Here is a 26,510-nt window from a genome sequence, read left to right on the forward strand (position 1 = left end):
CCGGCCGCGGGCGCCTGCGCAGAGCCCGCCCGACGGCGGCCGTGAGGGCCGGGCCTGGGCGGGCGCGGCGGGACCGACCGGGGCCAGCGCCAGGGACTGGATGAGGCACAGGGAGCACAGAGCGGCACTTGGGGCGCTGAGGGACGGAGCAGGGTGGGACAAGGAAGGCGGCGAGGGAAGGAGGCAGCAGAGGGCCGGGGAGCAGTGAGGCGCTGCCGGGGCTGGGAGGAGCTGCTGTCCGTGATTGGCAGCTTCCCAGTCACCTTGGCTGGATGCCACCTTCCCGTCCGCTTGTCTTCATTCCTCCACAAGCTGAGGGTGAGAGAAGAGCTCGGGTGTCCTACAGCTAGGTTTGACACGATTGTGCCAATTGACCACACCGGGTCACCCACCAACTTCAAACTTTAGCCAAGGCAGTCCACAGCCCCACACTCATTTCTTGCACCAACCCCACTCCTGCCAGAGACTGAACACAGCAGAACTTGACCTGTCTGAAAGTGAGGAAAGGCCCTGTGCATAAAAGACATCAGTAATGCAACAGCGGTAGCATGAAAAACGCTTTATTTGCCCCAGGCATCACTCCACTGCTTTGACCCGTGGCAGGTTGACGTAGCTTTTCATGGGAGGGAGAGGTTTGATCTTGCGGCCGGCCCAGCCACCCTTGCGGTGCCACAAGCCCGTGTGCGGGCGCTTGCCCAGCCAGCGGTTCCGGCCCGCCTTCCCGATCACCCGCTTGTTGTGATCCACGTTGGACACGCGGCCCACCGTGGCCACACAGGTCTCCAGCACCTGGGGGACAGAAAAGTGCTGCAGCCCTCCCCGGGGGCACACGGTTGTGTGCCCAGGCAGTGGAGCCAGGGACAGCACAGCTCCTTTACCTGCATGTGCCTTTTGGACGGCAGCTGCACGATGGCTGTCCCGTTCACCTTCCGCAGCAGCACCCCACAAGTACCTGCAGAAGGCAAGAGAGGAGGCAGCTGCATTGGGCAGCAGGACAAAGCATCCCATCCTGTGACAAGCACATCCCCATGCTGGTAACTTCCCAAAGTATTGTTGTACTAAATGTGGGACTCCTCGCAGAAGACAGAGCCTTGAGGAATTAACAGGGCAGAGCTGCCCCTGTTTTTCTGGAGGGATGTGTTGCACTCTAACATGAGAAGAAGATGGCAACTCCCTGTCACTGGCCACCCAGAGCAGTGTCCCCCTGTCCTCCTCTCCACCTGTGCTCAGCCAAATCCCTAAAAGAGTGGGTTCCCTGTGTGAGGACATACCAGCTGCCCGGATGTACTGCGCTCCCTTCCCAGGGTGGCTCTCCAGGTTGCAGATCAGTGTGCCTACAGGCAGAGCCCCCAGTGGGTATGCGTCCCCTTCGCTGGCTGACACTGGAAGACAGAAGCTGCCAAGTTGGGCAAGGAGCAGCCGACGAGCCCTCGGCAAGACCGGCACAGCCGCCCCTGGCCCTGGCGTGCACCTGCCATCCTGCTAATGTGAGGCGAGTTCGTGATGGTGCTCCCTGGCTGCATGTTCTCCGTGGCAATGATCCAGCGCTTGCGGTTGCCGCCGGCCACCAGGGCGATGTCAGCCGACCTGCACGGAGAACCCGCGGCGGCTGAGCGGGAGGCCACGGCCGGCGCGACGGCCCGGGCCCGGGGCCGAGCCCGCACCCCGCACTCGCCTGCAAGGGTCGTATCGGACGCTGATGACCTTCTCGGTGAAGGGCTCCGCCGGGGCGCCCTCCTCGTAGCGCAGGCGCTGGAAGTCGATCATGCGGTAGCGCCGCTTGTGTCCCCCGCCGATTCCCCGCACGCGGACGCGGCCTGCGGGACACGGGAGCGGCTGCAGGCGGGACCCTCCGCGCCCAGCCGGCCCCGGCAGCCCGCCTGCGCCCGCCTTCCCGCCCGCCCACCTGTGTGGTCGCGGCCGCCCGTCTTCTTCATGCCCACGGGCCGCACGGTGTACTTGGTCCGGCACTTCCACAGCGGGTCGGTGGTGCAGCGCGGCGCCGAGCCGCTCAGCCCGCGGCAGGCGGCAGGCACCGACAGCGGCCCCAGCAGCCAGGGCTGGGGGCCGGACGGCAGTGCCGGGGGCCGGGCCCGGCGGGGGCCCGCCGACAGCAAGAGAGCACCGAAAGCGCGGCAGAGCCCCAGCGCCGCCATGGCCGCGGGAAGGCGCCGCCGGACGGGGCGGGGCCGCCGCGGGCCCGAGCTGGGGCTGCCGGCAGGTGGCGCGCTGCCGCCGGCGGGGCTGAGGCGGCGGCCATCTTGGATTTAAAGGGGCTGCGCCGCTGAGAGGGCGGGTGGTGCCGGCCGCGGGTCTCGCCCCGCCCCTGCCGGGACCGGGACAGCGACCGGGATCGCCATCGAGGTCTTGCGCCCAGCAGGTTGGACTGGCGGGGTTACGGGGGCTCGGTCGCTCGCCTCGGCGGCCCTGGCGTGGGGAGGACACGCGAAGCCCGGCGGCGCAGGCCGGAGCGGGGGCGGCCTTCCCGGGGCGACGTTCCCCGCCAGCCGCGGGGGGCGGTGGGACCCTCGCGGGGCGCGGGGGAGGCCCCTGAGCTGGGGCTGGGGCTGGCGTGGCTCGGGGACCGTCCCAGCGAGCCCCGGCCGTTGGGGCAGCGGAGCGAGCGGGGGCGAGGGCAGCGTTGGGGCCGTGCCTGTCGTAACGCTGCGGGTCGGCGCTAAGGGCGCTGCCGGCGCTGCGGACTTTGGAGCCGGCGAGGCGCGCCCTGCGGGATCAACCCCTTCAGCACCGGGGGAGCCGTGCCGTTCCCGCTGTGCCCGGGCAGCTCCCGGTACGCAGGCTCGGTGCGCCCGGCCTCCCCGCGGGCAGGGCCGAGTGCCACGCAGGGACGGCCGGCGGAGGCCGGGAGCCCCGAGGGAAGAGCGGAGTGTGTGCATGGCAACTGTGGGTCAGCCCGAAAACCCGGCCGTGGCTGTTTCCAGGGTGCCGTGGGCACAGACTGCGGGATTCACTGCTCTATAATTAGTCTGTGTCTTCATTGCCGGGAATGGCTTTCAGTGTAACACAAATAATGTATGTTTGCGCTTCTGCTGTGTAACTTACGTGACATGTAAGCGTGCCATGGCTGTATGTACCCACAGAGCCAGCCAGATTTGCCCTCCAGAGCTAGGGAATGGAGGACAACAAGGTGCTTTAGGAAAGAAGTATGTGTTGTGAGATGAGGCAAGAGAGAACCTGTGTGTCAACAGCGCTAGGCTGGGCTATGTTTCTCCTGGGACACCTGAAGCCCTTTCCCTTCTGGGGGAATCCGTGGGGAAGGACAGGAGGACCAGTGCAGTCCTGGTTCAGGCAGGTGTAGGTAGCTGGGTACATGGTAGGGAGCACCATGACACTTGTGTGTTACCGTGCATGGGATGGCTGTAGCGACAATCCAAGCTGGATTCTGTGCCTTTTGAGAAGAGCAGCCAGAGACTGAACAAGTGCTTCCCAGCAGTACCGGGCCCAGCCCCACACTGCGGGCTCCAACCTTCCCAGATCTCCTGGATGTGGCCATTGCTGTGGGCACGGCGATAGCAGCTGGAGGGCTCTCTGCAGCTACCCCAGCTTGGCTTTGGGGGCTGGCGTGGGGTCAGCAGTGGGGACGCGGGCGAGGGTGGTACCCAACAGGATGTAAAACCTTCTGCCACAGGATGGAGGGTGGGATGGAGCCGGGCTTTGGCGGGCTGAGCAGGAGCCCGGTGGTGCCCGGTGCTGCTCGGGCAGCGGGGGCCGGCCCTGCTGCTGGGCTCTCCCGTGGATCCCTGAGGAGGGAGCCGTGGGCTTGGCGTGCGTGGCGCTCTCTGCGCTCCCCGGAGAGCGTCCGAGCGTCCTGTTCGCGGAGCGTGTCCGCATCGCTCCCCTCCCCCTGCCGCAGTGTGGTTGGCTGCCGAGCGCCGGTGCCGCGCCGCCGCTCGCTCCCGGGGCGCACGGGGCCGCGCAGCGCCGCGGCCGCCGCTCCTCCGCCGCCGCCTCCGCGAGCACCGGCGCTGGACAAGCCGCTGCAGGCAGCCAGGTACCGCTCCTGTGCGCCGCGGGGCGGGGGACATTCCCGTGCGGTGACTGAGACGGGCAGGGTGCCCGGCCGTCCTGGAACAAAGGACCGCTTTGATGCGCAGTTTCGGGCAGAGCTGGTGAAAACTTTTTTTTTTTTGCCTTGTGAAGGTTTTACGTAGCCAGGTGGGCGCGGGATTTCTCTGTGGTGGTTCTGAGGGGTGAAGGGGCTTCTCTGGCTTGTTTGTTTCAAGGATACGCAGCGGGCGTGCCTCCTGCTGCCAGACAAAGCCGGAGAAACGATGACGGAGGCAGGTCATACAGTAGTAGCTCTCAAAGAGCCTCGTTTCTCCCCAAACCGTATTTTCATTTATTAACTGTTTCCTAAGCCTTTCCGAAGTGGAGGTGCACCCTACCGAAGGTGGTGGGCTGGGGGAATCGCGGGTGAGTTTCTGTGAAGGAGAGGATGCGCCTGGGAGGAGGTGTCTGAGGAAGAGCTGGGGGATGGTGCTGCGGTAGAATGCTGTGGCCAGGCAGCCGGGAGAAATCTGCACAATGGTGGGAGGCAGCAGCACATTACCGGGAACAGCAGGCTTCCCTGCGCCTTGCATAGCTGGCATCTGGCTCTCTGCTGCAGTTCCATGCTCGGCTCTCCTCTAGTGCCCTTGGTCTCCTCTCTGCCGTGCCGCCTTGGAGATGTGGAAAACACCCAGCCCTGCCTGTGCCTGTGGGGAAAGAGGGTGGTGTTCAGGTCAAAGATCTGGCAGCTCAGACACAGGGTAAATAAACATGGCTGTGCTTTGCTGTAATTGGCAGAAGGAGCAGGAAGCATGTGTTCTCTCATCTGCTGTTTTGGGGGAATGTCCAGGTTGAAACAACGGCATTAACCCCAAATACCAAAATGGCTCTTGGGGTACAAAGGACACGGGCAAGATACTGACCTTGGCAGAGTTGCTGGGTAAATGCTTAATTTGCTAGGAAAGAGCCACATAGCTCCTCAAAGAGCAAAGAGCTTGAGCCAGAGATAGAACAGATCCTCTGCTTGTTTTGCAGGTAGGGGTTTGTCCCTGTGACTTTGCCTGCCTTGCTGTGGTGGACAAAAGCTGTTTGCTTCTGAAAAAAGTAGCGCAGTCTTGCAGCCTGCCATCAGCTGCAGGTCTTTGCAGGTGCCCCAGGTACAGCATGGAGGGAGTGTGGGCACAGCAGAGCCCTCCAGGGCGCACAGAGTGGCTCCAGAGCTCCTGCTGGTCCCATCTGCATCCTGGTTATCTCCTGTACCCGGCTCAGGCACATCCAGTGCAGAGCCCTCACATTAGACAGATGCCTGCAAAGGCACTGGCTCCTGGGAATTACTCTGCCTGCTTTAATACTGCTTCATGCTGTCAGGGCAAGGTAATGGCTCTGGCTCTGTTTTTTATAGTGCAAGACTCCCAATCAGATTCTGAAGCTGGGGAGAGATGCTTGCCCTGGCTCTGTTCCAGCTGCTTAGCTCTTGTCTCTCCACCAGCCTGGAAATGTGTTTTAATGGTGTTTCGCTGTAGTCCCAGGCGCAGCAGATGCAGAGTGGATTTGGTGAGCTGCTGCAGACATGAACAAGTTTAAAAACAAGGTCTTATCAGCTGATCTGGAGGTGCCAGCATAAGCTTGCTGGTGGGAGTGGTGATGACTGCTGTTCTCATTCCAATGGCCTGCTGGAAGGGGCAGGTTTGCCCAGCCAGCTGGGGTTGTAAAAAATACGATGTACAACCAGAGCAAAATAGTTATGGCGAAAATTTCTGCTACTTTTTTTTGTTTGGTTGGTTGGTTTTGCTGTTGTTGTTGGGGTTTTTAAACCCTTGTTGATTTCCAATATCTGTATTCTTTGGTGGTAACAAATGGAGTGAAGCCTTTCTGGTCTTGAAAGAAATGAATGATCTGATACAAAGCCAACCAGACTACCTGTTCTGTCTTCCTCAGAGTACATATCCATTCTGGAATTGGATGATGCTTTGATAATTGCTTGCTCTGGTCAATCAGAACAAACACCAGTACCCTTTGCCTTGTCCATTTCCAGCTGTGGGCTGGGAAGTGATAAGGGTATGAGAAGCTCCCTTGTTCTTTCTGTAGTGGAGTCACTGCAGCCAAGTCCTTGTAAAGCCACCTTATCACCACCTTGCCCTGGGTTTCAGGAAGGTTATGTGATGTTGTGTGTTTCATTAGAGATTGTGGGTGGTAGGGAGCTGAAGCTTCTGGGACAGAGAGGAGTGTTGGGAGGCTCCCTTCAAGCTCTTTCCTTTCGGCTCCTGTCTCCTTGGGACTTGAGCTGCAGATCCAGTTCCTCAGTCCTCATCCCCTGGGCCTCTTGCAGCCTGCTGGTTAGCACAGACATTCCCAGCACAAGCCTTCCAGTATCTAGGGAAAAACCCCAGAGCTGGCATGTGCCAGCTGCTGGAAGAAGCAATCCTGGCCATGATCCCTGGACAGACAGGGATCAAGGCATATCACCAGCACAGTCACCTTGTACTGTGTTATACTCTGAGGGTTGGGGAAACTGGTTGGGTGAAGCCTTTCTGGGTTTGGAGACCGACTTCAAAGCCATGTGAGGAGATGTCTGGGTGCCAAGGAGAGCCCTGGTTTTGGGACATAGGGGAATGTGAGTAAGACCACTTCTTGCCTTCACTGCCTGCTGTGTTGTTGTGAGTGGATTGCTTTGGGAATCCAAAAATCCCTGTGGGACATTGCTGGAAGGAAGCAGGCACTGCATTCCCTTTCTCTGGGCCTTGGGTCAGTTTCTAGTGCTGTGGTGCCTCGCTCCTTTGTCCTGAAGAGGAGTTCGCTAAAGGCAAATGCACTGAGTTTATCTCAGGAATTCAGATGAAGAATTTTTTTCCTTACTTTTTTTTTTTCTCCCACAAGAGGATGGTTAAGTTGTGGTACAGGACTCTGAAGAGTTTGTGGGATCTCTGTTTTGGGAGGTGATCCTTTAGTTAGACACAGATTCCTGCTTTGGGTGGCGGAATGGACCAAAGACCTCTAAGCATTCATTCCAGTTAATACTCTTCAAGTAATACTCAAGGCAGCCTCTTACTGAGGGAAAAGTTACAGCACAAGAGTCCCTCTATAGATAGTGCTTGAAGTCATCAGTGTGTTGGTTTAACTTTAGACTGTCTGCAGGGCAGGAAAGGTCTGAGCTGGAACCTGGCATTGGGAAAGAACTTTGGATGGAAGATGGGACTCCAGGTGTCCCCTTTTTTGGCAGTAGGATGTAGAAACTTATGGGACCACTGGTGGCAGAGAGCATTATGGGCATTTGAATTTGAGTGACATCTTTTGACTTTACAATTGCAGCTCAGAGATACGGTGGGTGTGACCTCCCAGGGTGCTGACTCCTGACTGATGTCCTCTTTGTGTGTTCTTAGTGGCTCTAAGGGAGCATTTGGGCATTTCTGGCAACAGTAACAAGCATCACAGAGCGCCGTTCCTGCTCTGTGCCTCAGCATTTCCTGTTTGCCCGGATTAGAGCAGCTCTGGAAATACCAGCTTGGATGTGGAGCTCAGCAACCCTGCTTTGTCCCTTTTCCCCCAGGTGGCCTGGGGTGGTGACCCTGGGCACAGTGGCTCTTCTGGCAGCGGTGTGGCAATGTGCAGTGTTCCTGGCAGTGTCACTGTGTCCTGGCTGTGCAGTGGAAGCCGCAGAGGCCCTGCACAGCTGACTGTAATCTCCTGCAATCTGTTTGCCTTCTGACACTGGTATCCAAATAAGAAAATTTGTGCTCATCACACAGACTCTCTGATGGCTGCAGCTTTGTCACTCTGTTTGCTTTTTAGTGCTTTTATTTTCAGCATCCAAAGTATTAGGTCTAGATTTTGTTGCAGGGTCTCTTAGGGTGAAGCCTCGCTCTCTTATTTGCAGTCTCATTTCTGGCTTCATTGGTGGTCACCCAGTCATCCAGAGACCCTTTGTTGCTCAACAGTAATGAGCTGGCAGAGGTCCAAGGAAAGACAAACAAACCAAAAAACCCTCCCTGCTTTTATCAAGTCGTTTTGCTTCCCAAATGTATAACCTTGCTGTTTCTCCAGACAGCAAATCATGGCTCACAGGAGGAGACTGGGACAATTATGATGAAGCAAGAGAAAGCATTTCTAAATGGAAACCATTGCTATCTATCTCCCAAATGTGGTCACTTGTTCTTGCTGTGGGTCAGACTTACTCTTTTCCACAGGAAGCTTTTTTCCAGAACCCAGCTGTCTCTCTGCAACTACCTTACATCACTTAAATATCCTTGGATCACCTTCTCCTACGGAAGAATTTGCTGTTGAAAATTTTGCTGAAAATCTGTTTCACTTCTTCACAGAAAGTGCTGGCAGACCATCTGCAGTTTGAAGGATGCTGCAGTTATTGCCTTGTGCATGCAGGGAGGCAGTGAACTGCATCAACTGAGTTGTTTGTAGACCTGAGATCTCTGTCCTGTTGTAGCTGACTCCTGATTTCCCCAGTGCTTCTCCTCCCCACTCCAATAGTCTTTTCCAGCATTAGGCATCATAATCTAAGTTTTAAGATTGACTGGGACCCATTTAATCCGGCATCCTTGTAGATGTTGTGGGTTGAAGACAGGAGCAGAGAAGCTTCCAGCTCTTTCCTCTGAAAGGTCTCACACGTGGGAGCAGTTTGGAGAGGCAGAACAACGAGCTGCTGAAATTGCTGATGCTTAGCGATTTCGCAGTTGTGCACTTGAATGCAGGAGGAAGGTCTTAGCCTGGCCGGATGTCCTTGCTGATGGATCCCTGGCCGATTGCTGCAGCTGCCACAAAGCTCAGTGCACTCGTGTTCCTCCCCTGCCCTCCAAAGGGGGCAGAAGAGGGGAGATGAGCTGGGTGCTGTCGGGAAGGCAGGCTGTTCCTGCAGCTCGCTGTAAATAGGGAAGATGTGCCAACTAGAGCGGAAAGGGGCGGGTGGAGACCTGGGCTGGGACACCTGCAGGTCCACGAGCACTGCAGCAGGATAAACTGGGAACAGGACTCTCCGTCTCTCAAGGAGCTCCGTGGAAAAGCATTCTTCCTGTTCCAGTCTGAGCCCCACCCTGCAAAAGGCAGACCATGATGTGTCCCCTCCTCCCTGCAGAAAAGCTCTGAGTGTTTTCTGCCTGTGTAAAGGGCACTCAGGGCCCCTTACTGAATGGAAGAGTGCGTATACAGCAGCCTCACCCTGCCTGACCTTGGCACTGGCTGCCATAGCAAGTGTTTCCTCTTTGGAGGGCTGAGCAATGAGACTAGACCTGCCAGTACTAGAAATAAGCTCTTTGTGGGGAAATTCCTGCTTTGGAAAGTTAAGTCAGCTCTTGCTGGTGTTGGTTGCTTTTCTTTGCTGTACAAGAGGTAGCAGCATTGAAAGACTTCTCAGCAGTCTCCTCTTTGTTTTTTTGTTGAGCATCTGTGTGTTCTTAGGTTTTGTAGCCTGTGTCCAGCCTGGACAATCCTCTGTCCACTGCTGAGCATGGAAGCACATTGGTACCTAGCAGAGCTGTGCTTCCAGGATGTCACCCTAGGGCAGAAAGGCTGAGGTTGTTACAGATGCTTGCACAGCCTGTGAGAGAAGAAAAGCCTCTATTGGGTTGCCTTGAAGGATCTGAGGAGGTAGTTGCAGTGTAGGATGAGTCTTACATGCTGTGGATCAGGATGTTTTGATTTATTTTTCCTTCTCAGACTGAAATCTATGCAGTTTCAAAAAAACAAGTTGATTGTGATGACTGTGAAAGGCGTGAACATTTCTGCTAGAAGGGCTGAAGAAAGAATGTTGCTGTAGTAGAGATGCTGATGGTTTAACAAACTGCAGTTTCACAGTTGAGGAGTAGTTCTGTGTACTGTGAAATTAATGAGGTTGATTTCTATGGATCTGGGTCTTGTCTCCTGACTCTGTTACCTAGCAAGGTGTGAGGTCTGGTGGCTTTTTATCCTGTGACATGTTCCTCTTCCCAATGTGTTTGTATTTCACTTGTTAAAGATGCCAGCAAGATCTCTGTATGGACATAAGTGATGCTGCCCTGAAAGCTGTCAGCATTTCATTTCATACAGCTGGGCCTGTACCCACAGGGACTTGTGCTGCTCAGCTGTGAGAGGTTTAGAGCAGAGTTGTAGTTTTTTGGGTATGAGGCCATTCCTGGGTATCTTCTTGTGTCCCAGAGAACTGTTTCCCTATTTGCAAGTGAGTCAGGGTGTGTTTCCTTACAAGCAGGAACCAGTGATGGGGCCATTTAACCCTTTAGCAGTTATTACCTTGGCAGTACCAGCACCCTTTGGGCTGCCAGCCTCTTTTCTCTAGGGCTGGGAGTTGTTACACATTTCTTCCTGAGTTGTGCTCACCTGTAGAAGTCTGCATTAAGCAAGGCTTTCCTTATTGCTTTAGCACTTGATCCCAGAAAAAGAGAAAAAAAATAACCAGGGAAATTGTTGTCTGGAATGGTTAGCTGCCAGTTTCTGAGAATGAGTTTGGAAGATAGGGTATGAGTGGCAACCAACTCTCAGCAAGCCTATTTTTCCTTTTGAAACAGCAGTCTGTGTCCTCTATCTTGACCTTAATGAGGTTTTTCATGCTATTCTTTTCATATAATCTTCTGCAAAGGAAACTAGCATAAGTCATGGTCCAGAGAGACTGTTTTGGTATAAAATGTGCAGGGTTAACTGCGTGTGGAGCATGACAGATACCCAAAAGTGAAATATAGCGTGATGTGTGACTCAGAATTGGTGCTGATGCTGGATCATGAAGTGAATATGAAGTCAGCATTGTGACTTTGGGGGAGGATGACTCAGTTCTTGTTCAGAGGTGTGAACAGAAGCCCAGCCTTCAAGAGACACGAGGTGTTTCTGCCCTGCTGAGGGGTTCAGTGAGGTCTCCTCTGTGTGATGAGGGTTTGTCTCCCCTTCCTGAGGGGAACAGGAAGCAAAGAAGAATTGGGAGGAGAGTTCAGGCCTATAAAACAACTGGAGGAAGAGTGAGGCTAAAGAGGAGGAGATGAGTGGATTTGATAATGAGATGTGTGTACTTAAAACAACTGTCCCAGTGCTGTTTGTCACCTTCACTTTAAGTGCTGCAGTGAGGAGCAAGCTGGGCCTCTCTATTGCTCAGGGCCCATTCCCCAGTATCTCCCTGGCACTTGGACAGAGTGCACAGGTGAGAGAAAAGGAGCCTGCCAGAAAGGGGAGCTCTGCTTGCTCTGTTCCTGTGGCTGGGACAGGATTTCTGTTCTCTCAGTAAAGCAGGCACAAGGCAGCTGCTGAACAAAGAGCTCACACCGTGCAGAGGTGGGTCCAGCAGGAGGTCAAAGGCAGATCTGCTGGCAGCAATTCCTCACCTCCTCCTGTAGCTGCTGGGCAGTTTGCCAGCCTCCTGGCAGCAGGGCCCTGGGCACTCAGGTTGCAGAGGCCTCTGCCAGCTCCAGGGAGCAAGGTGGTGCTGCTGGGCAGGTGCTGCCTGTGCAGGGCATTGCAGGAGGCTGGTTTTGGAGTGACCTGATAGCAAGGTGGGAGGTGGAGTAATGTGAGGAGGCTGCTGGGGTGGCCCAGCTGCTGGGAGAGGCTGGGACTGTGCTAAATAAGGAGTCCTGGAGCAGCCAGGGTCCAGCCTGCCTGCTGTGCCTCTCAGCCTCTGCCTGTTGTGTTTCCCTAGCTCCTGGGCTTTGTGTGCAGGGATCTTGCAGCCACACTGACATTGTAGGTTGTAGTGCTGTGCAAAGGCAGTAGCTGGGCACTTCCCCATTGTGTGTCTGGGGGAACAGGACAGGGAAGTAGTCCAGAGTTCTTAGGCCATCCTGAGGAGTCCTTGGGGTGGCAGCAGGGTGAATCAAGATGGAAAAGCTGTTGGTGTTTCAAGTCAACACCTGCACAAGGATTGTTAGTGTGACTGTAGCTGTTAGTGTGAGCTTCCCCAGTCAGGCAGTGGTGTGGTGTGCCCTGCTGGTGGCATGTCCCTCAGTGCCACAGTGGCAGTTCTGTGCTGAGGCTGCAATCCTCAGGATGTACTCTTCTGCTCATATTTTGGTACATTATTTTGGCACAATACCACTGATGCCCTTCTGTTTGAGATGCTCCTCTAGGAGATTTTCCTTTGAGGAAGCAGCAAGCTTTGAGCTGGCACCCCTCCACTTTATGTTCCCTTTCTTCTGCAGTCAGAAGAGGTGCTGAGCTCTGACAGCCTCTCTGCATCAGTGGTCTGTGGGCAGAAGGTGAATAGATTGCAACCCCAGCTGCCAACCACAAATCTCTGCTCTTAAATGGGAGCTAAATTAGTCTTCCCCCTGCTGGGAGCGTGAGGCTGTTGGAGGTCACCGCTGGTTGTCGCCTTTTTGTCTCCTGTCCTCGCAGGCCACCTGCGCTGGTTGCCAGCACTCCCAGCCACAAAAGCAGAAGCCTGACAGCTGCAGGCTGCCAGAGGGAGAGGGGAGGATGAAGGAGAAGGGTTTAGAGTAGGCAATCTGTTAAATGCTGTCTCTGCTTGGAGGAGGCTGTGGTGCTTGTGTCTGAAGCAGCGCTGGGACACTCAGGTTTTGTCTTGGTCTCTGTGCAGGGCTGCAGGAGTAGGACTATGTCCACCATGGTGTACCCAAGGGAGGAGAAACTGGACAAGCTGAGCCAAGAGGAGATAATTTCCAACACCAAGCTGGTAATGCAAGGGCTGGAAGCACTCAAGAATGAACACAACTCCATCCTGCACAGCTTACTGGAGACCATCAAGTGCCTGAAGAAGGATGAAGAAGCCAATCTCGTGCATGAGAAATCCAACCTGCTCCGCAAGTCCGTGGAGATGATAGAGCTGGGGCTTGGAGAAGCTCAGGTGAGAGCGGGGGGTGATCCCTGAGGTGTTATCTGGGATAGGCATGTGGCCATTTCCCATAAGCTACAGGGTGGGAAGGGGCTAAGTGTCGAAGGCTAGCATGGGTGTGAGGGAGAGACAAGCCTGTGGTTGTCACTGACTGAGACCCTTCCCAAGGTGATGATGGCATTGTCCAACCATCTGAACGCCGTGGAGTCGGAGAAGCAGAAGCTGCGTGCCCAGGTGCGGAGGCTGTGCCAGGAGAACCAGTGGCTGCGTGATGAGCTTGCCAACACCCAGCAGAAGCTGCAGCGCAGTGAGCAGACCGTGGCTCAGCTGGAGGAGGAGAAGAAACACCTGGAGTTCATGAACCAGCTGAAGAAGTATGATGAGGATGTCTCACCTTCGGTATGCCCCAGTCCTTTTGAGCAGCTGCTTTTGTGGGTCCAGAACTGCCTACATGTTATCACATGATAGCCTTGCCCTGGATTTTGCCCCTTCCCATGCACAGCAATGCCTGTAGCTAAAGGGGGCCTGCATGGGGCAGAGTCTCTGGATGTTGTTTTGTGGGGGGTGTTGGTGGCAGAGACAGCAGGAGAAATTGAGTGTGTTGATGGGCTGCAGAATGGCGAGAGTTTGGCAATTGACTCAGCGCTGGCTGCTGCTGTCTCTGCTGAGAACCAACAGTATTTGTGATTCTCATCCTGTCAGGAGGAGAAGGAGGGTGACTCCACCAAGGACTCTCTGGATGACCTATTCCCCAATGAGGAGGAGGAGCATGGTCCTGGATGTAAGTGTTTGCTCGTGCACGGGTGCTGTCTCTGTTTGAGCCTGCTGGGCCAACTGTGCCATGTCTGTTTCTGTGCCCACAGTGCCCCACCAGCACAGCAGTGCTGTGGCAGCTGCCCAGCAGGGAGGGTATGAGATTCCTGCACGCCTGCGCACCCTCCACAACCTTGTCATCCAGTACGCCTCCCAGGGACGTTATGAGGTGGCTGTGCCTCTCTGCAAGCAGGCACTGGAGGACCTGGAGAAGACATCAGGCCATGATCACCCTGATGTGGCTACCATGCTCAACATTCTAGCACTAGTGTACAGGTGAGCATGGTGGGAAGGGCAGGATTGGGCCAGGACAGCTTTCTGCATCTCCTGTTTCCCTTTACAGCACATCCTGGGGCTCCCCAGGCTTCCAGGGGTTTGCCTTTCAGAAAGGTTTTGGCCTAGATGGTATTTGGTTTTCCAAACTCACAGATATAACTAGGGACTGTCTAAAGCAGGGAGCAGTGGGGAAAGAAAGGACTCTGAAGGCTGGGTCTGTGTGGAAGGAGCACATAGTTCATAGCTGTAATGTCCAAATCCCAGATAACTGGTTGGCTTTGCACTGCAGGGATCAGAACAAATACAAAGAAGCAGCACACCTCTTGAATGATGCTCTTTCCATCCGTGAGAAGACTCTAGGCAAAGACCACCCAGCGGTGAGTGCCTCTCTCTTCTTCCAGCCTCTTCTTCACCTTTGGGTGCTGCTGGGGCACTGTTCCGGCAGTGTTTTACTGCTTCAGTATTTCCTGCTGGCTGGTTCAGTACAGCCTATAGGGAGTTGGCTTCTCTTGGATCCTGTGATATAGGCAGGGCAGCCTTCTGTCTCTAGACCTCCTTCTCTTGAGAAGCAGCAGTACTGCAGGCATGGAGAAATGTCACAGTCACTGTTACTGTTGCTTGTGCCCCTTGTTTGGTCTGGCTGGAATTTGCTTTGTTTCATGGAGAAGTTTCTGTCTCTGCAGGTGGCAGCGACTTTGAACAATTTGGCTGTTCTGTATGGCAAGAGAGGGAAGTACAAAGAGGCAGAGCCACTGTGCAAGCGAGCCCTGGAGATCCGTGAGAAGGTACGAGCTCTTCTGTGCTCTTTGTCCTTTCAGCTCTCTCTGTGGGCTTTCTCCCATTACCTCAAGGCATGTGGGAGATGCAGGGCCTATCTAGGCTGTTCAGCTGCTCATTCTGCCACCACCTTTCCTGTCTCTCCAGTGTTTGCAGCCCTAGGGAGGCCTCCAGGAGGTAGAAGCTGGAATTTCTCCTCCTCTCCAGACTTTGGCTTTTGTCTGACATAGGCATGTGCTGGGGGCACTCCAGCATCTATAAACTCCAATCTTTGTGTCTTCTCTTCTTTTATTCACCCAGGTTCTAGGCAAGGACCATCCTGATGTGGCCAAGCAGCTGAACAACCTAGCCCTGCTGTGCCAGAACCAGGGCAAGTACGATGAGGTGGAGTACTATTACTGCAGGGCCCTGGAGATCTACGAGAGCTGCCTGGGTCCTGATGACCCCAATGTGGCCAAGACCAAGAACAACCTGGTGAGGCACTGGGGAGAGGCCTGGGGAGAGGTGCTCAGAGACAGAGCAATAGCTGCAAGAGGTGGGCAGAGTTAATCTGTTTCCCAGAGGGGCTGGAGCTGTTTTGTTTTCGTTGCAGGCTTCCTGTTACCTGAAGCAAGGCAAATACAAAGATGCAGAGGTGCTGTATAAGGAGATCCTGACCCGTGCTCACGTGAAGGAGTTTGGCTCTGTGGATGGTTTGTACAGCAGAAGCTCTTGGGGCAGGGCAGGGGTTTCCTGGCTCTCAGCCTAGACTTGTCTGGTTCTGCTGTTGCCCACACTGAGGGATGGGATGCTTGCAAGGCCCCTGCTCTGGGCATCCCTTGAGGTGCTGCTGTTCTAGTGTGTTATGCTGTTCCCCCTCTTCTCTCAGGAGTCTCAATCCAGTCTTTTTACAGGGTTGGGTATAGTAAATGGCATAATCATGCTCAAGCATACGCTGAAGTTTCTCCTGTGCACCTGGCACATGTACTTGTGCTGGGAGGACTCATTCTTTCCTTCCCTTGTTCTTTCCTTCCCTTGTCCTGCCTTTCTTGGGACTCTGAGCCAAGGGAAAAGTTCAAGGGAAGGAGTTCAAGGAGAGTCCTCTTGGGACTCTGGGCCAGGGACTGGGGGGAGGATCTGGAGTGTCACTTCCCCCTGATGAGGTGCTAGCTCTGGGGACGGAGTGCTGGGCTGCACAGGAGGCAAACAACAGTGTGGGGTGGTGAATGGACCTGTTTTGCATTCTTCCCCACACAGATGAGCACAAGCCAATCTGGATGCATGCAGAGGAGAGAGAGGAGATGAGCAAGGTGAGTCTGATCCCAGGGGGTTTGATCTTCTCTTACCACAGCCTATCTCTGAACTCCTCCTTCCTGGAGAAGCTGCAATCTGAAGAGCTACCAAGGCCAGGAGGTGTCTGGAGAGGGGGGATACAGCACTGCTGCTCCCTGGGCCAGCAGGGAGGGAAGGTCCATTAGGGACCAGGGTATTTTTCCTTGGGCAGGGCTGTTCAGTCTCTCAGCCGTGGCTGCATGCTCTCTCTGCTTTAGTGATTGATCCCTCTTGGGCATGCAGATGATGGAAGATGGCAGATGGCAGAGGGCTGTGCTGCAAGGCTTTGGCACTCTGTTCCAAAGAGCTGCCAGTACCCAGAGCATAACTGGCTTCTAAAACAGCTCTGAGTCTGCCTAGGGAAAAAATGGAGGTCAAGAAGAAACTGTTGCTGTCACCTTGCTTAGGAAGTGGAGCCATATCTGAAAAGGGTCTCTGCACAGGGTGGGCCCTAGCTGGCCTCTGAAAAGGATAGAAATGGACTTCAGCCTGCCTTGGGCTAGGCTGAAAGGCAAAGCTGCTGTTGCTCCTGCAGCCCAGGCCCTGCTCTGTGGCAAATAAACGCAGCAGTTGTGTCTTTGCTTTTGCCAAGTGCAAGTCTTCATCTATTTTTTGGCAGGCAGGTGAAGCAGCAGAAGGAAGGGTTCTGATCTAGTCCTCTACCTGCAGTGTGACTCTCCCTTTTTTTTTTTTTTTTTTTTTTTTTTTGCCCTCAGAGCAGGCCCCAGCCCTCCAGGGTTCAAGCAGCAGTCTGGCAGGCTTGACTTAGTGCCTGATGAGTCCCATCCTGTCAGCCCTAGAAGCAGGGCACTGGCACTGGCAGGTGCTTTCCACAGCATCCTGTGCCTTCCCATTGAACCACCCTGCATGGGCACTGCAGGGCACTGCTCAGCTTTGCACTGCTCTGGTTGCTGTATTGTGAAGGCTCTGCTGCAAAGAATCTGCACTTGCTGCAGCACCATCCTGGAGAAATCCAAGCTGGAGTAGAGACCAAGTTCCCAGTGCCCCCTCTGGGGTTGAGACTCTTCTGGTGGAATCTTTGGAGAGTTTAGGGGTCAAATGTAGAAAGCTGTAGTATGAGGCTGTGCTCCTGGTAATGCAAGCTCTGCCATGGGACAGGAGGCTGAGGGAGTCACTGCTGGAGTAAGAGATTCATTCTACATGTCAGTCTTAGGCAAGGGCTAAACCACTTTCCCTGACTCTGGGGCTCCTCTCCCCAAGGCAGCTGTGTCTGTGCCCCATATCAGAGCAGGGTTGGCACTCCTGTCCAGGCAGCAGCAGTAGTCACAGACCTGCTTGTACTCCTGGCCCAGAAGCTGGGCTGATGGGCCTTGTGCTGTTTCCATATCTTCTGTTAAAATGTATGAAATTCTTCTGACAGAGCTTGGCTACTTTTGTCCCTTGCCTCTCTTCCCTGGCAGCAGATGGGGGCCAGTTCATGCCATCAGTGGGGCCTTGGGCACAGCTGGCAGCCCTGGCCTCCAAGGCTTTATCTGCCCCAGAGGATTTGGCACCTTGCCTGTTAGGTTCAGACACTTCATTTGTGTATTGTGTTTCCAAAGGCTGGGCTGGTGCAGGGGTGCAGCCTGGGCTCTGAGCCTGGCATTTAGTGATTTAGTGGCAGAGCACAGGCCAGAGGAGGGCAGTAGGTGTGGGACTAACAGCTCTCTTCTCTCCTCACCCTGCAGAGCAAGCACAGAGACAGCGCTCCCTATGCCGAGTATGGTGGCTGGTACAAGGCCTGTAAGGTTAGCAGGTAAGAGCTGCTTTGTGGGCAGCTGTGGACTCTGGGGGGTGACCCCAGGGCTGCTGCTCACCTCCCTGTGTTACCACAGCCCAACTGTGAACACCACTCTGAGGAACTTGGGTGCGCTGTACCGGCGCCAGGGCAAGCTGGAGGCAGCCGAGACCTTGGAGGAGTGCGCGGTTCGCTCCCGGCGACAGGTAACCCCAAGGGACCTGCTCTGCTCTGCTCTGGGGGCATTGCAGGGCTGGGGTGGCACCTGGTGGCACTGCCTTTGGTGGGGTGTGGTGAGGGACTCTCCTGGGCCTCTCTGATGTTCTTGGTTTGCGTTGCTGTGACACCAGAGGGCCTCGGTGGTCGGGGATGCATTTGTGCAGAGATCCTCGTGTGTGGGTGTGTGGGGTGGTGCGTGTGTGCGTGGATGGAGCAGATGTCCATGTGGGGGAAGGCATGGCTCACTGAGTGCAGAAATACTGCAGTGGGGTTAAGGCAGGTTCCTGGGCTTTGTCAGCTACTGGGGAGAGCTGCACTTACTGGGATGTTTTCTTCATACTAATTTTTTATGTCCAGAGGCAAAAAATACCTAGAATTTCTTAGAGTACCTCTTGCCTTAAACTCCTCTCAGTCGTCAAATAATAAAGCAGGAGCTGTAAGCACCTAGCACAAAAGACTGAAGGACAGCTGAATCCTTCACACTTCAAAAGGAGAAGGAAAGAAGCTGTCACCTTTGGGGTAGCAAGCCCTTGTTCCACAGGGTTGGTTATGACCTTGTGAGGACTCACTGAGCTGGGAGTTCAAACAGAAGCTGCTAAGTGCAGGATGGCATTTGGCTCCATCCTGGTTGTGCTGGGCAGTTTTGGCTGCGATAGGGCCGTGGCCAAGAGAGGGAACAGGAACCAAGCACAGTGGATCTCCAGAGGGAAGGAACATGTAAAGACAAACCACCATTCTTCCTTAACCTTTCCTACTTGCAGGGCATTGACCCAATCAACCAGACGAAGGTGGTGGAGATCCTGAAGGAGGGGGATGGCACAGAGAGACATCGGAGCCTGGGGGGCAGTGTCAAGTACGAGAATGCCACAGACGGTAGCGAGGAAGTGAGTATGGGCGTGGAATGGAGCGGGGTAAGTACAAGACACCATCAAGAACGGCCTCAGCCGGCTGCCAGAGGGCAGGGACAGCCTGGCTGAGGGCTGTCCCCGCGTGGCCTGTCGTGGCATCCTTGTCTGCCTCCATTCATTCCCTCCACATTTCCTTCCCCTCTCTTGGCATGAGCCAGCCGGCCCGCAAAGGTGCGTGTCTGGGTCTGGCTTCTGGTGTACAGAGCAGGTATTGCCAGCTGAGGGCTCCTGCTTCCAGGGAGCTGCCAGGCCCTGCAGTGCACAGCATGAACTGGCCCTGGTCTGCCCTTAATCTTAGGCTTGTAACCTTATTAACATCTCTCCCTGCTGCTCCCCTCTGGAGGCCCTGGCTGAGAGCATCAGCCCCATCTCGGGCTCACCCAGCCTGTGAGAGCCATGTGGCTGTCTGTCCTGCACTGTGCCACTGACAATGCTGAGCCTGGGCAGGGTTGTGTGTGTGTGTGTGTGATGTGCCTGGTGTGTCTGTGACTGACTGACTGACAGACGGACTGACTGCAGGGCACAGGAGTAGTCTGTAGCCAGCATCTTTGCTGTCCCCCTCTCCTGGTCTCGTGCCCTAGGCAGGTTCTGGCCAAGCAGAGGGGACAAAAGGCAGGTCTTTGCAGGATGGCAAGCTGGGCTGACCAGTGGAGGCAAGAGACTGGTGTTAGCTGAGGCACAGACAGGTCAACCTGAATCTCTCTAGGCTTGCTCTGAGACTGAAGGTGGCTTTGGTCACTAGCACTGAGTTTGGAGAAAGGTAGTGACCTAGAGCTGGGACAGATGCCTTTTGTCTCCTGCAAGCAGGAGGGTGGAGAAGAGGCAACAAGTGAGCATGATGCTGGTGGGTGCTTGGTTCAAGGGCTGCTAGAGCTGTTAGTGCTTACATTCCTTCTGCAAACTCTGGGAGCACAGAGCAGCTGGGGTTGTTGCAGCCTGGCATAGGGAAGGCACTGAGCACACAGAGTCCTTTGCTGCCCCCTCACATCTGCTGTCACTAACCCTTCCCCACCTGGCTCTGCTCTATCCCCACCTGCATGAGCTCCCTCCCTTCCTCTTCTTTCTTCTTCCCTGTTGCCATGACAGCCCTTCAGCACCCAAAGCCTGAAGCCTGCTGGCTCTCTTGATTGTGGATTGTACACAGGAGGTGGCTGAAGGGGATCTGGAAAACAGACCTTCAAGTGGACCCAGCAGCTTTACCAGATGCAAGGCTGTCCTTTGCCCCAGGTCTTAGCTCTGGCAAGGCACCAACTCCAGGCCCCTGCACTCATTAGTAAGGGGGCTAGACAAGCACAGAGGGAGGGCTGCAGGTTTGGATTAGAATCACCTGGTCCCTATGCTGGCTGGTGTCTTTCTGCAGCTCCTCCTGGCTGTACTTGGTGCTGGGTGACCTCTTTGCACTGGTGATGGTCTGGGAGACCTTCCTGACAGCCTCTGAGCTGATCATCCTAAGGCAAGAGGCAGTGCCACCCTCTGCCACAGCCAGTCCAGGGAATAGTCCCTGCTCATATGACCCTTCCCTGGGGGTCTTAGCAGAGCTTCCCTGACCCAGACAGCTGTAAATAGAGGATTGGAGGGCTAGCCCAGCACCCTGGGGGACACAGCTGCTGCCACATGATTCCTTTTGCAGCCTGCTGCACACATAGCCAGCCTTCTCTTCTGAACCAGCAGCCCTGCACTGTACAGAAGCTCCTGCAAAAGGAGTCTGAGGCAGCTCCTGCTGCTCCTGTCTGTCATGGCCTGTTGTTTTCTGGGTTGGTCCAGAGCCCTCAGAAGTGCTGCCTTAAAGCAGCCTGTGCTGCAGGCAGGGCTGTGGGAGCCCCCAGGGTGCCCTGTGCCCCTAGGCAGCTCTGGAAGCACCCCAGGGCCTGGATCAGCTGCTGCTGCCCAAGTAACTGGGATGTGAGAGCAGGGGGATGGCACCAGCCTTGTGCTGCAGAGGCCCAGGAGCAGGAGCCCCAGGCTGTTCCTCCCTGAGCTCAGCTGTTCCTGCCAGCCCTGTAAGCCACTAGCAAAGCAGTGAGGCTGCAGTTTCAGCCTCACAATACTCTCCCCCTGTCCACATGTGGCCTGTGGTCTCTGCATGCAGCCTGGGCCTTGTCCCACCTGCTCCCTATAGGTGACCTACAACCTCACAGCCTTGTGAATTGTGTCTCTCTCCTCTCTGTGCACTAGGCTTAAATGCCTGCCGAGACTCCCTCTTTCCCCTCCACCGCAGTCACCTGGATGTTTGTGTTGTATCCTCCGACTTTTCCTCCACACCATCCCTCCTTCCTCGGCGAGAGCTCCTGGCGCGCGAGGGCACCGCGACGCCTGCCGAGGAGCCCCTGGCCCAGCTCCACCCCGGGGCCAGCAAGAGCAGGAAGAAGCTGCGAGGAGCTGCCAGCTCCCCCAGGCCAGGGTGACGGCCCACCAATGTCCCCTCGCGTGTCCCCAGCCCTGGCCTGCCCTTGCACAGCCCTGCGGGGCGTTGTCGTCACTCCAGGCTTCACTCCATTGTCACTATTCATGCTCAGCCCTCCTTGCTTGTTGCCTCCATCTCTACAGAGGCTCGAAGATGGAGGCCTGGCCTAGGCAGGGCTGTCATGTGCCCATGTGCTTTCCTCCCTGTAGGCTTAGCTGATGTTAGTGCCTTGTAGCAAACCTGTGCTGGTTCCCAGTGAGATGGGCTCTTCCTGCAGTCCCCATCCTGCTGCCCTCCTCCCTGCTGAGCTCTGTACCCAGGAGCAGTGTGTGGGTCTCTCTGCAGGGCAGCCCATAGAGCTACTGTGCATCCAAGATGAGGCTGGGGGCAACAGCCAAGGATTATGTACAGGAACTGGCCAGCACAAGCTTGTCTGGCTGCACCTTCCTGACTGGGTGCTATAGCCAGGTTCCTCATCTGGCATTAAGGGCTGAATCAACCCCCCATTGCTACAGGGCTCTCAGGTGTGGCTGGTGGGAGAAGTGGGAGTGAAGTTGTTTGCTGTTCCTTGAAAGCAGAGGAGGGGCAGGAGGAAAGGAGAGTTTTTTTGCAAGGGACAGACCCCAGACTGTTAGAGGTAGCTGAGATGGGGAATGGCCTGGATGGGAGCAGAGTGGTTGGGAGAAAAAGAAGGTGCAAAGATGGATGTGAGGAAGGAGAGGGCTAGGCTGGAGGTGCTCTGAGCAGGTGGGAGCAGATGGGATGGCTGCAGGGAGGTTGTTGCAGGAGTAGGGGCTGGGTTGCTCGCAGGTCTGTGGGGCTGACTGCAGTGTGGCTGTCCCTAGCCAAGGGGTGGGAAATGTGTAACCCTGGTACCAAGAGGGTCACCATGCTGACCCTGAGGGGGTGTGGGGGTGGCCTCTGATGGCTTCAGACCTTCACAGGGTCTGCTGCTGTTAGTCATTACTGGGGTACACAATGTACCAGGGCCAGACCTCCTCTGCCTTGGGTCTCACATCCTTGAGTGTACACTCTCATCCCACCTCCTATAGGAAGGGAACCTCCCTGGCTCTCCTATTTTAGAAGAAAGCTGGGGAGGCTGTAGGCAGCAGGATAGAGCCCAGGGGCCAGCACAGGACTCCTTATTTATTTAGCTAGATCCCTTTTCTATGCTAGTCATCTGGCAGGTTGTGATACTAAATGTGCTTGTGTCTGTCTGGGCCAGGCTTTCCTGTGGTGGTGCAGAGGCCTTGGGGTGCATGCATGCTGCTCCCCTGGAGCTTGTGCTTACTGAAAGGAAGCTTGTCCTCAGGACATGGGCTGTGGAGCCCAGGGCTGAGTTTTGCAGGGCTGTCCTCTCTGCTGTCCAGGCTTCTGGAGAGCAGGGAGTTCCCAGTGCAGGGTGTGTTTGGACCTCAGGGCCATCTGCCCCTGTGCTTTGCCATGTCCTGGACCTGGTGCTGTAACGACCATACCTCTAATTAAAGGTAGACTGACCCAAATTGCTGCCCTGTGCTTCTTTCCATGCTCTGTAGGCCAGCGTCGGTCAGCCTGGGGTGGTGGGTGCAAATGCTGCTGGAGCAGGTCTGGGGGTGCTTGGTGTCTGTCTGTCTGTCCAGGGGCATGTGCTGCCCCCAGGGCTCCCCTCCCAGGCTGAGCATTGGAGGTGAAGGACCCAGCTCCACTGTGCCTTTTCCCTGTCCTCCAAATTGGAGTTGCTGCTAACCTCAGCTCTGTAACCATGTGTGGCAGGGCTGCCCTGGGGCATCTGAGCTTGGACCTTCCCCAAGAGGCATTTCTGTGTAGCCAAAGAAATACCCCGTTGTGTCCCTCAGTGCTGAGCTCTACATGCTGCCAAATTCTGCCCAAGTCCTCTGCCTCCATGCATTAGGCAGGGTTGGAGCATGCAGTGGGGAGAGGAGCTCAGTGGTGGAGCTGCTTGGGTTTTTTTTGAATGCTCTCATCCTGGTGGGTGCAGTGGGGTGGGGGCTCTGCGGCAAACCAAACCCGTAAATGTTCTGGGTTAAAAATAACCCGTCAGAAAAGGGAGTGGGGGGAGAGGAGAGGCTATTTTTAACCCAGCATGCAGCAGCATTTGGTTCTGGTGTTGGTCTGCAGTCAGTCTGCATCGCTGCAGCTGGGGAAATGTGGCTCCATCCTCCAGCTCTGATACTTCTGATCCTGCTGCCCTTGTACCTTGTCCTGCTCCCCTGTCCCAGCTGTGTTCCCTCTTGCACCCCTGGCTTGTGTGCCCTGGGAAAAGCAACAGTGCCTGGCATGGCAGTACCCTGCAGGGAGAGTGGTGTCCCAGTGTAAGTCTGGTGGGGAGGCAGAAGACACCTCCCCATCTTTGTTAATGCTGCACGCTGACATTCAGCTCATCCAAAACCTGCCCGGAGTGCCTCGTGCAGGAATTTAATTGTTTACTTTGCTGCTTTGGGTGCTCTCTGCATTTCTGGTGACTGGGTCCCTTTGCAGCAGCAGCACATGGCTCTCAACTTGGAAAACCCTCAGCCCAATGAGAATGTGAAGAGGTTCAATGCACTTGTTTTATCCAAGAAGGAATGAGAGGAATACCAGGAGAAAAAGGCTTGCTGGTAGGAAAAGTCCTGGTCAGTCTAGGGCTGGCTCAGCTTTGGTAATCAGAGCAGAGGAGAGCTGGAAAAGCTTTCCCCAAGGGCCACAATCTGTGATGGTCAGCACAAGGGGGTGACTGGCCTAAGGCAGAGACCCTGCCTACCTGCAGAGCTGCTTGGACAGTGTAATTGCTGCTGCTAGCCTGAGCCACAAGGCATGTGGGTCATTTGGAATGCTTCAAAGGGGCTCCCTCACATCTTCCTAAGGAGTAAAAGGGCTTTTGCCATCACTTCACCTCCTTTTCTTCTGCCCCAGTGTTCCAGGGGCCATTCACAGCAGGAGCAGGGAAGACTGCTGTTACCCAGCCATCAGAGCAAAAGTAATTCCACATCACCAGTGGTGTCACATCCTTATGTAACAAGCAGGCCAGGCCACAGGGGAAGAGCTTGGCATGATGGCATGGTGGCATCCATGTCACATCCATGGTGTGGTGCCATGCTGGCAGCCTGTGGATGCATGTGGAGCAGAGTGCAGGAGGTGGATTGGAGCCTATTAAGGCCTCAGAGCACCTCACTGAGTACTGGGGACTTTTGGAAGCATGTGGGAGGAAGCAGGCTCAGGAACAAGATTTCAGACTGGTTTTGGTCTTCAGAAAAAGCAGATAGACACAAAAAGCCCTCTGCAAAGTGCCACCCCCTGGAGCAGCTAGTGGGGCTGCATGCAGCTAAAGCTGGGGGGCCTATTAGTGATGGTGCCTGCTTGGCAGCACAGTGCTGGTGCAGCCAAATGAATCCATCCCCAGTGGAGCTGCCTGAATTGCTCCAAAGGCTCAAAGCTCATGGTCTTGGAGGTGTTTAGGGATGGGACAAGGCTGTGTGTGCAGTGTGAAATGGTCTTGTGTGATGTGAGTGAGCCTGCAGGACCAGGTGTGCATCTGTATGAGTGCTGGACAGAGAGGAGGAATGGTGATGGTGTGTGAAGAAGGGCAAGGGGAGGGAGAGGATGAGGATGGTCTCCAGCCAGCAGCAAATGAGGAGAGAGTCCTTGAAATGAAATGAAAGCCCCAGCAGCCTGTCCTGGCCTGACAAAAGTATCCCTAATCTTGGGACTCCCAACAGGGCTTGTTGCCTCTTTGGCCACTGGGACCTCCTTGGTAGTTGCTCCTGAGCTGTTGCAGGTGATGGAGCTGTATCATCTTCAAGCAGGACTGTGCAGATGCCAGTGCCATTTGTGCTGGGGGCAAGCCAGCAGCCTGTGTGGGGGTTGAGCTTGCCCTGGGCAGGAGGGACTATCAGGCTGGATGAGGCAGACAATAGCAGCTGACTCCATGGTTACCATGTCCTGTGGAGAACCGGCTGAGGGGAGCCATGTAGTGAGCAGTGAGCCTGATTTGGGCCAGGGCTAATCCCTCAGTGCAAGTGGGCAAGAGGATGCTTGGAGCCAGTTCCAGCCACTCATCAGCATCATGCCACAGCCTGATCAGTGCCACTCAGCCATCACCCTGGCTTGTGTCTCTGTGTCCAGGATGGCAGTGGCACTCTCCAGCGCAGCAGCTCCCTGGGAAAAATCCGGGATGTGATACGGAGGAGCAGTGAGATGTTGGTCAAGAAACTGCAGGGCAATGGTCCCCTGGAGCCCAGGAACACCAGGTATGTGTGAGGGTCAGGCTGTGTACAGGGCCCTGTATGCCACCTTGTGTGTCTGGGTCTGACCACTCACAGCACAATCACATCTGCTCTCCTCTGCTTTCTTACAGCATGAAACGAGCTGCATCCTTAAATTACCTGCACAAGTCTAGTGATGCTTCATTTGAGGTAAGCACAGTGTGAGTGGTGGTGCTGGGTGCAGGGCTGCCCGTGAGGCTGAGGGCTGTGTGGCCAGTGGCACAGGGGTGAGGGGCATGTTAGTGAGCCCCAGGTGCTGTGCCGAGTACCCCTGAGTTTGTAGCCCCTTGTCTGAGGTCAGAGCTCCAAATCTGAAGGTGTTGCTTCCAAGGACCCATCTTCCTCCCCACAAAGCTCAGCCATAGGCTGGGAGCACAGGCAGCAGCTACTGTGTGTGACAGCAGCACCAGGGCTATCCCGGCTTGCAAGGCAAGGGGTGCAGGAGTTAGGGTGGCAGCTCTGGGGCATGGGGGTGCATTGCAGGTACCTCACGGGCACTCTGTTTTTTCCAGGGCACCCAAGGCTTCCGTGCGGAGAGCAGAGGCCTGAGCGCCAGCAGCATGGACCTGTCCTCCCACAGCTCCCTGCTCTCCTCCAACTGAGCTGGCTGCTCGCCGCTGGGCACCCTGGCTTCGCGCTGCACGGGGCAGCGCCCGGCACCTCCCCACACCACCTACAATGTTCTCCCCATCACCGGTTCTCGTGCCACCGTCTGCCTGCCCAGCCCGGCCTCCCCGGGGGTCCCTAGCTAGTTCGGGCACCGCAGCCCGCCCGCATGCTCCTCTGCTGCTCACCGGGGCCGCAGCCCTGGTGGCCGCATGCTCGGTACCGGTCACACACACGCTCACCAGGTAGAATCGCCAGCCCGGGGATGGGGGGCTATCCCCCAGGCCGGGGCAGCGGCGGGAGTGCCCCATGCCCCCGGCACGCCGGTTCCCCGCCGGATGATCGCTGTACTTTATTTTATTAAATAAAACCGACCCTAGAAGCGACCGCGGCTCGGCCTGAGGGGGACGGGGCGGGCGGGGCGGGGCGGGCG

The 26,510-nt window shown here is 55.7% G+C and overlaps 2 protein-coding genes across 6 annotated transcripts; one reads left to right on the top strand and one right to left on the bottom strand.

The window, feature by feature from the left end:
- Nucleotides 1–544: 544 nt before the first annotated feature.
- MRPL2 (mitochondrial ribosomal protein L2) lies at nt 545–2,181 on the bottom strand. Its single transcript, XM_059468670.1, has 6 exons — nt 1,907–2,181; nt 1,676–1,817; nt 1,472–1,587; nt 1,272–1,382; nt 879–952; nt 545–789 (listed from the first exon to the last, which is right to left on the bottom strand). Exons 1-6 carry the CDS (start codon nt 2,154–2,156, stop codon nt 577–579), a joined length of 906 nt encoding a protein of 301 aa, XP_059324653.1. The 5' UTR covers nt 2,157–2,181; the 3' UTR covers nt 545–576.
- Nucleotides 2,182–2,261: 80 nt separating this feature from the next.
- On the top strand, nt 2,262–26,463 carry KLC4 (kinesin light chain 4). 5 transcript variants are annotated; one of them, XM_059467267.1, is made up of 16 exons: nt 2,262–2,380; nt 12,530–12,796; nt 12,953–13,183; nt 13,487–13,565; nt 13,648–13,873; nt 14,163–14,250; nt 14,557–14,658; nt 14,951–15,124; nt 15,243–15,342; nt 15,887–15,939; nt 17,650–17,717; nt 17,797–17,905; nt 18,680–18,829; nt 25,332–25,456; nt 25,564–25,621; nt 25,984–26,463. In XM_059467267.1, exons 2-16 carry the CDS (start codon nt 12,548–12,550, stop codon nt 26,071–26,073), a joined length of 1,902 nt encoding a protein of 633 aa, XP_059323250.1. In that variant the 5' UTR covers nt 2,262–2,380; nt 12,530–12,547; the 3' UTR covers nt 26,074–26,463. The 5 variants fall into 5 exon arrangements, with proteins under 5 accessions (XP_059323250.1, XP_059323253.1, XP_059323254.1 ...); XM_059467270.1 differs by having other exon boundaries at nt 18,680–18,802; XM_059467269.1 differs by having other exon boundaries at nt 2,345–2,364.
- Nucleotides 26,464–26,510: the final 47 nt, after the last annotated feature.

Source organism: Ammospiza nelsoni, chromosome 3, assembly GCF_027579445.1.
Source record: "Ammospiza nelsoni isolate bAmmNel1 chromosome 3, bAmmNel1.pri, whole genome shotgun sequence".
Classification (NCBI taxonomy): domain Eukaryota; kingdom Metazoa; phylum Chordata; class Aves; order Passeriformes; family Passerellidae; genus Ammospiza; species Ammospiza nelsoni.

Bases quoted from the DNA above. Each gene is read 5' to 3' on its own strand.
- MRPL2 (XM_059468670.1), bottom strand. From the start codon at position 2,156: ATGGCGGCGCTGGGGCTCTGCCGCGCTTTCGGTGCTCTCTTGCTGTCG. The intron at 1,383-1,471 runs GTGCACGCCAGG...TCTGTCTTCCAG, and splicing joins TCACATTAGCAGGATGGCAG to TGTCAGCCAGCGAAGGGGAC. The intron at 953-1,271 runs GTATGTCCTCAC...TGCCTTCTGCAG, and splicing joins GCAGTACATCCGGGCAGCTG to GTACTTGTGGGGTGCTGCTG.
- KLC4 (XM_059467267.1), top strand. From the start codon at position 12,548: ATGTCCACCATGGTGTACCCAAGGGAGGAGAAACTGGACAAGCTGAGC. The intron at 12,797-12,952 runs GTGAGAGCGGGG...ACCCTTCCCAAG, and splicing joins TGGGGCTTGGAGAAGCTCAG to GTGATGATGGCATTGTCCAA. The intron at 15,343-15,886 runs GTTTGTACAGCA...TTCCCCACACAG, and splicing joins GGAGTTTGGCTCTGTGGATG to ATGAGCACAAGCCAATCTGG.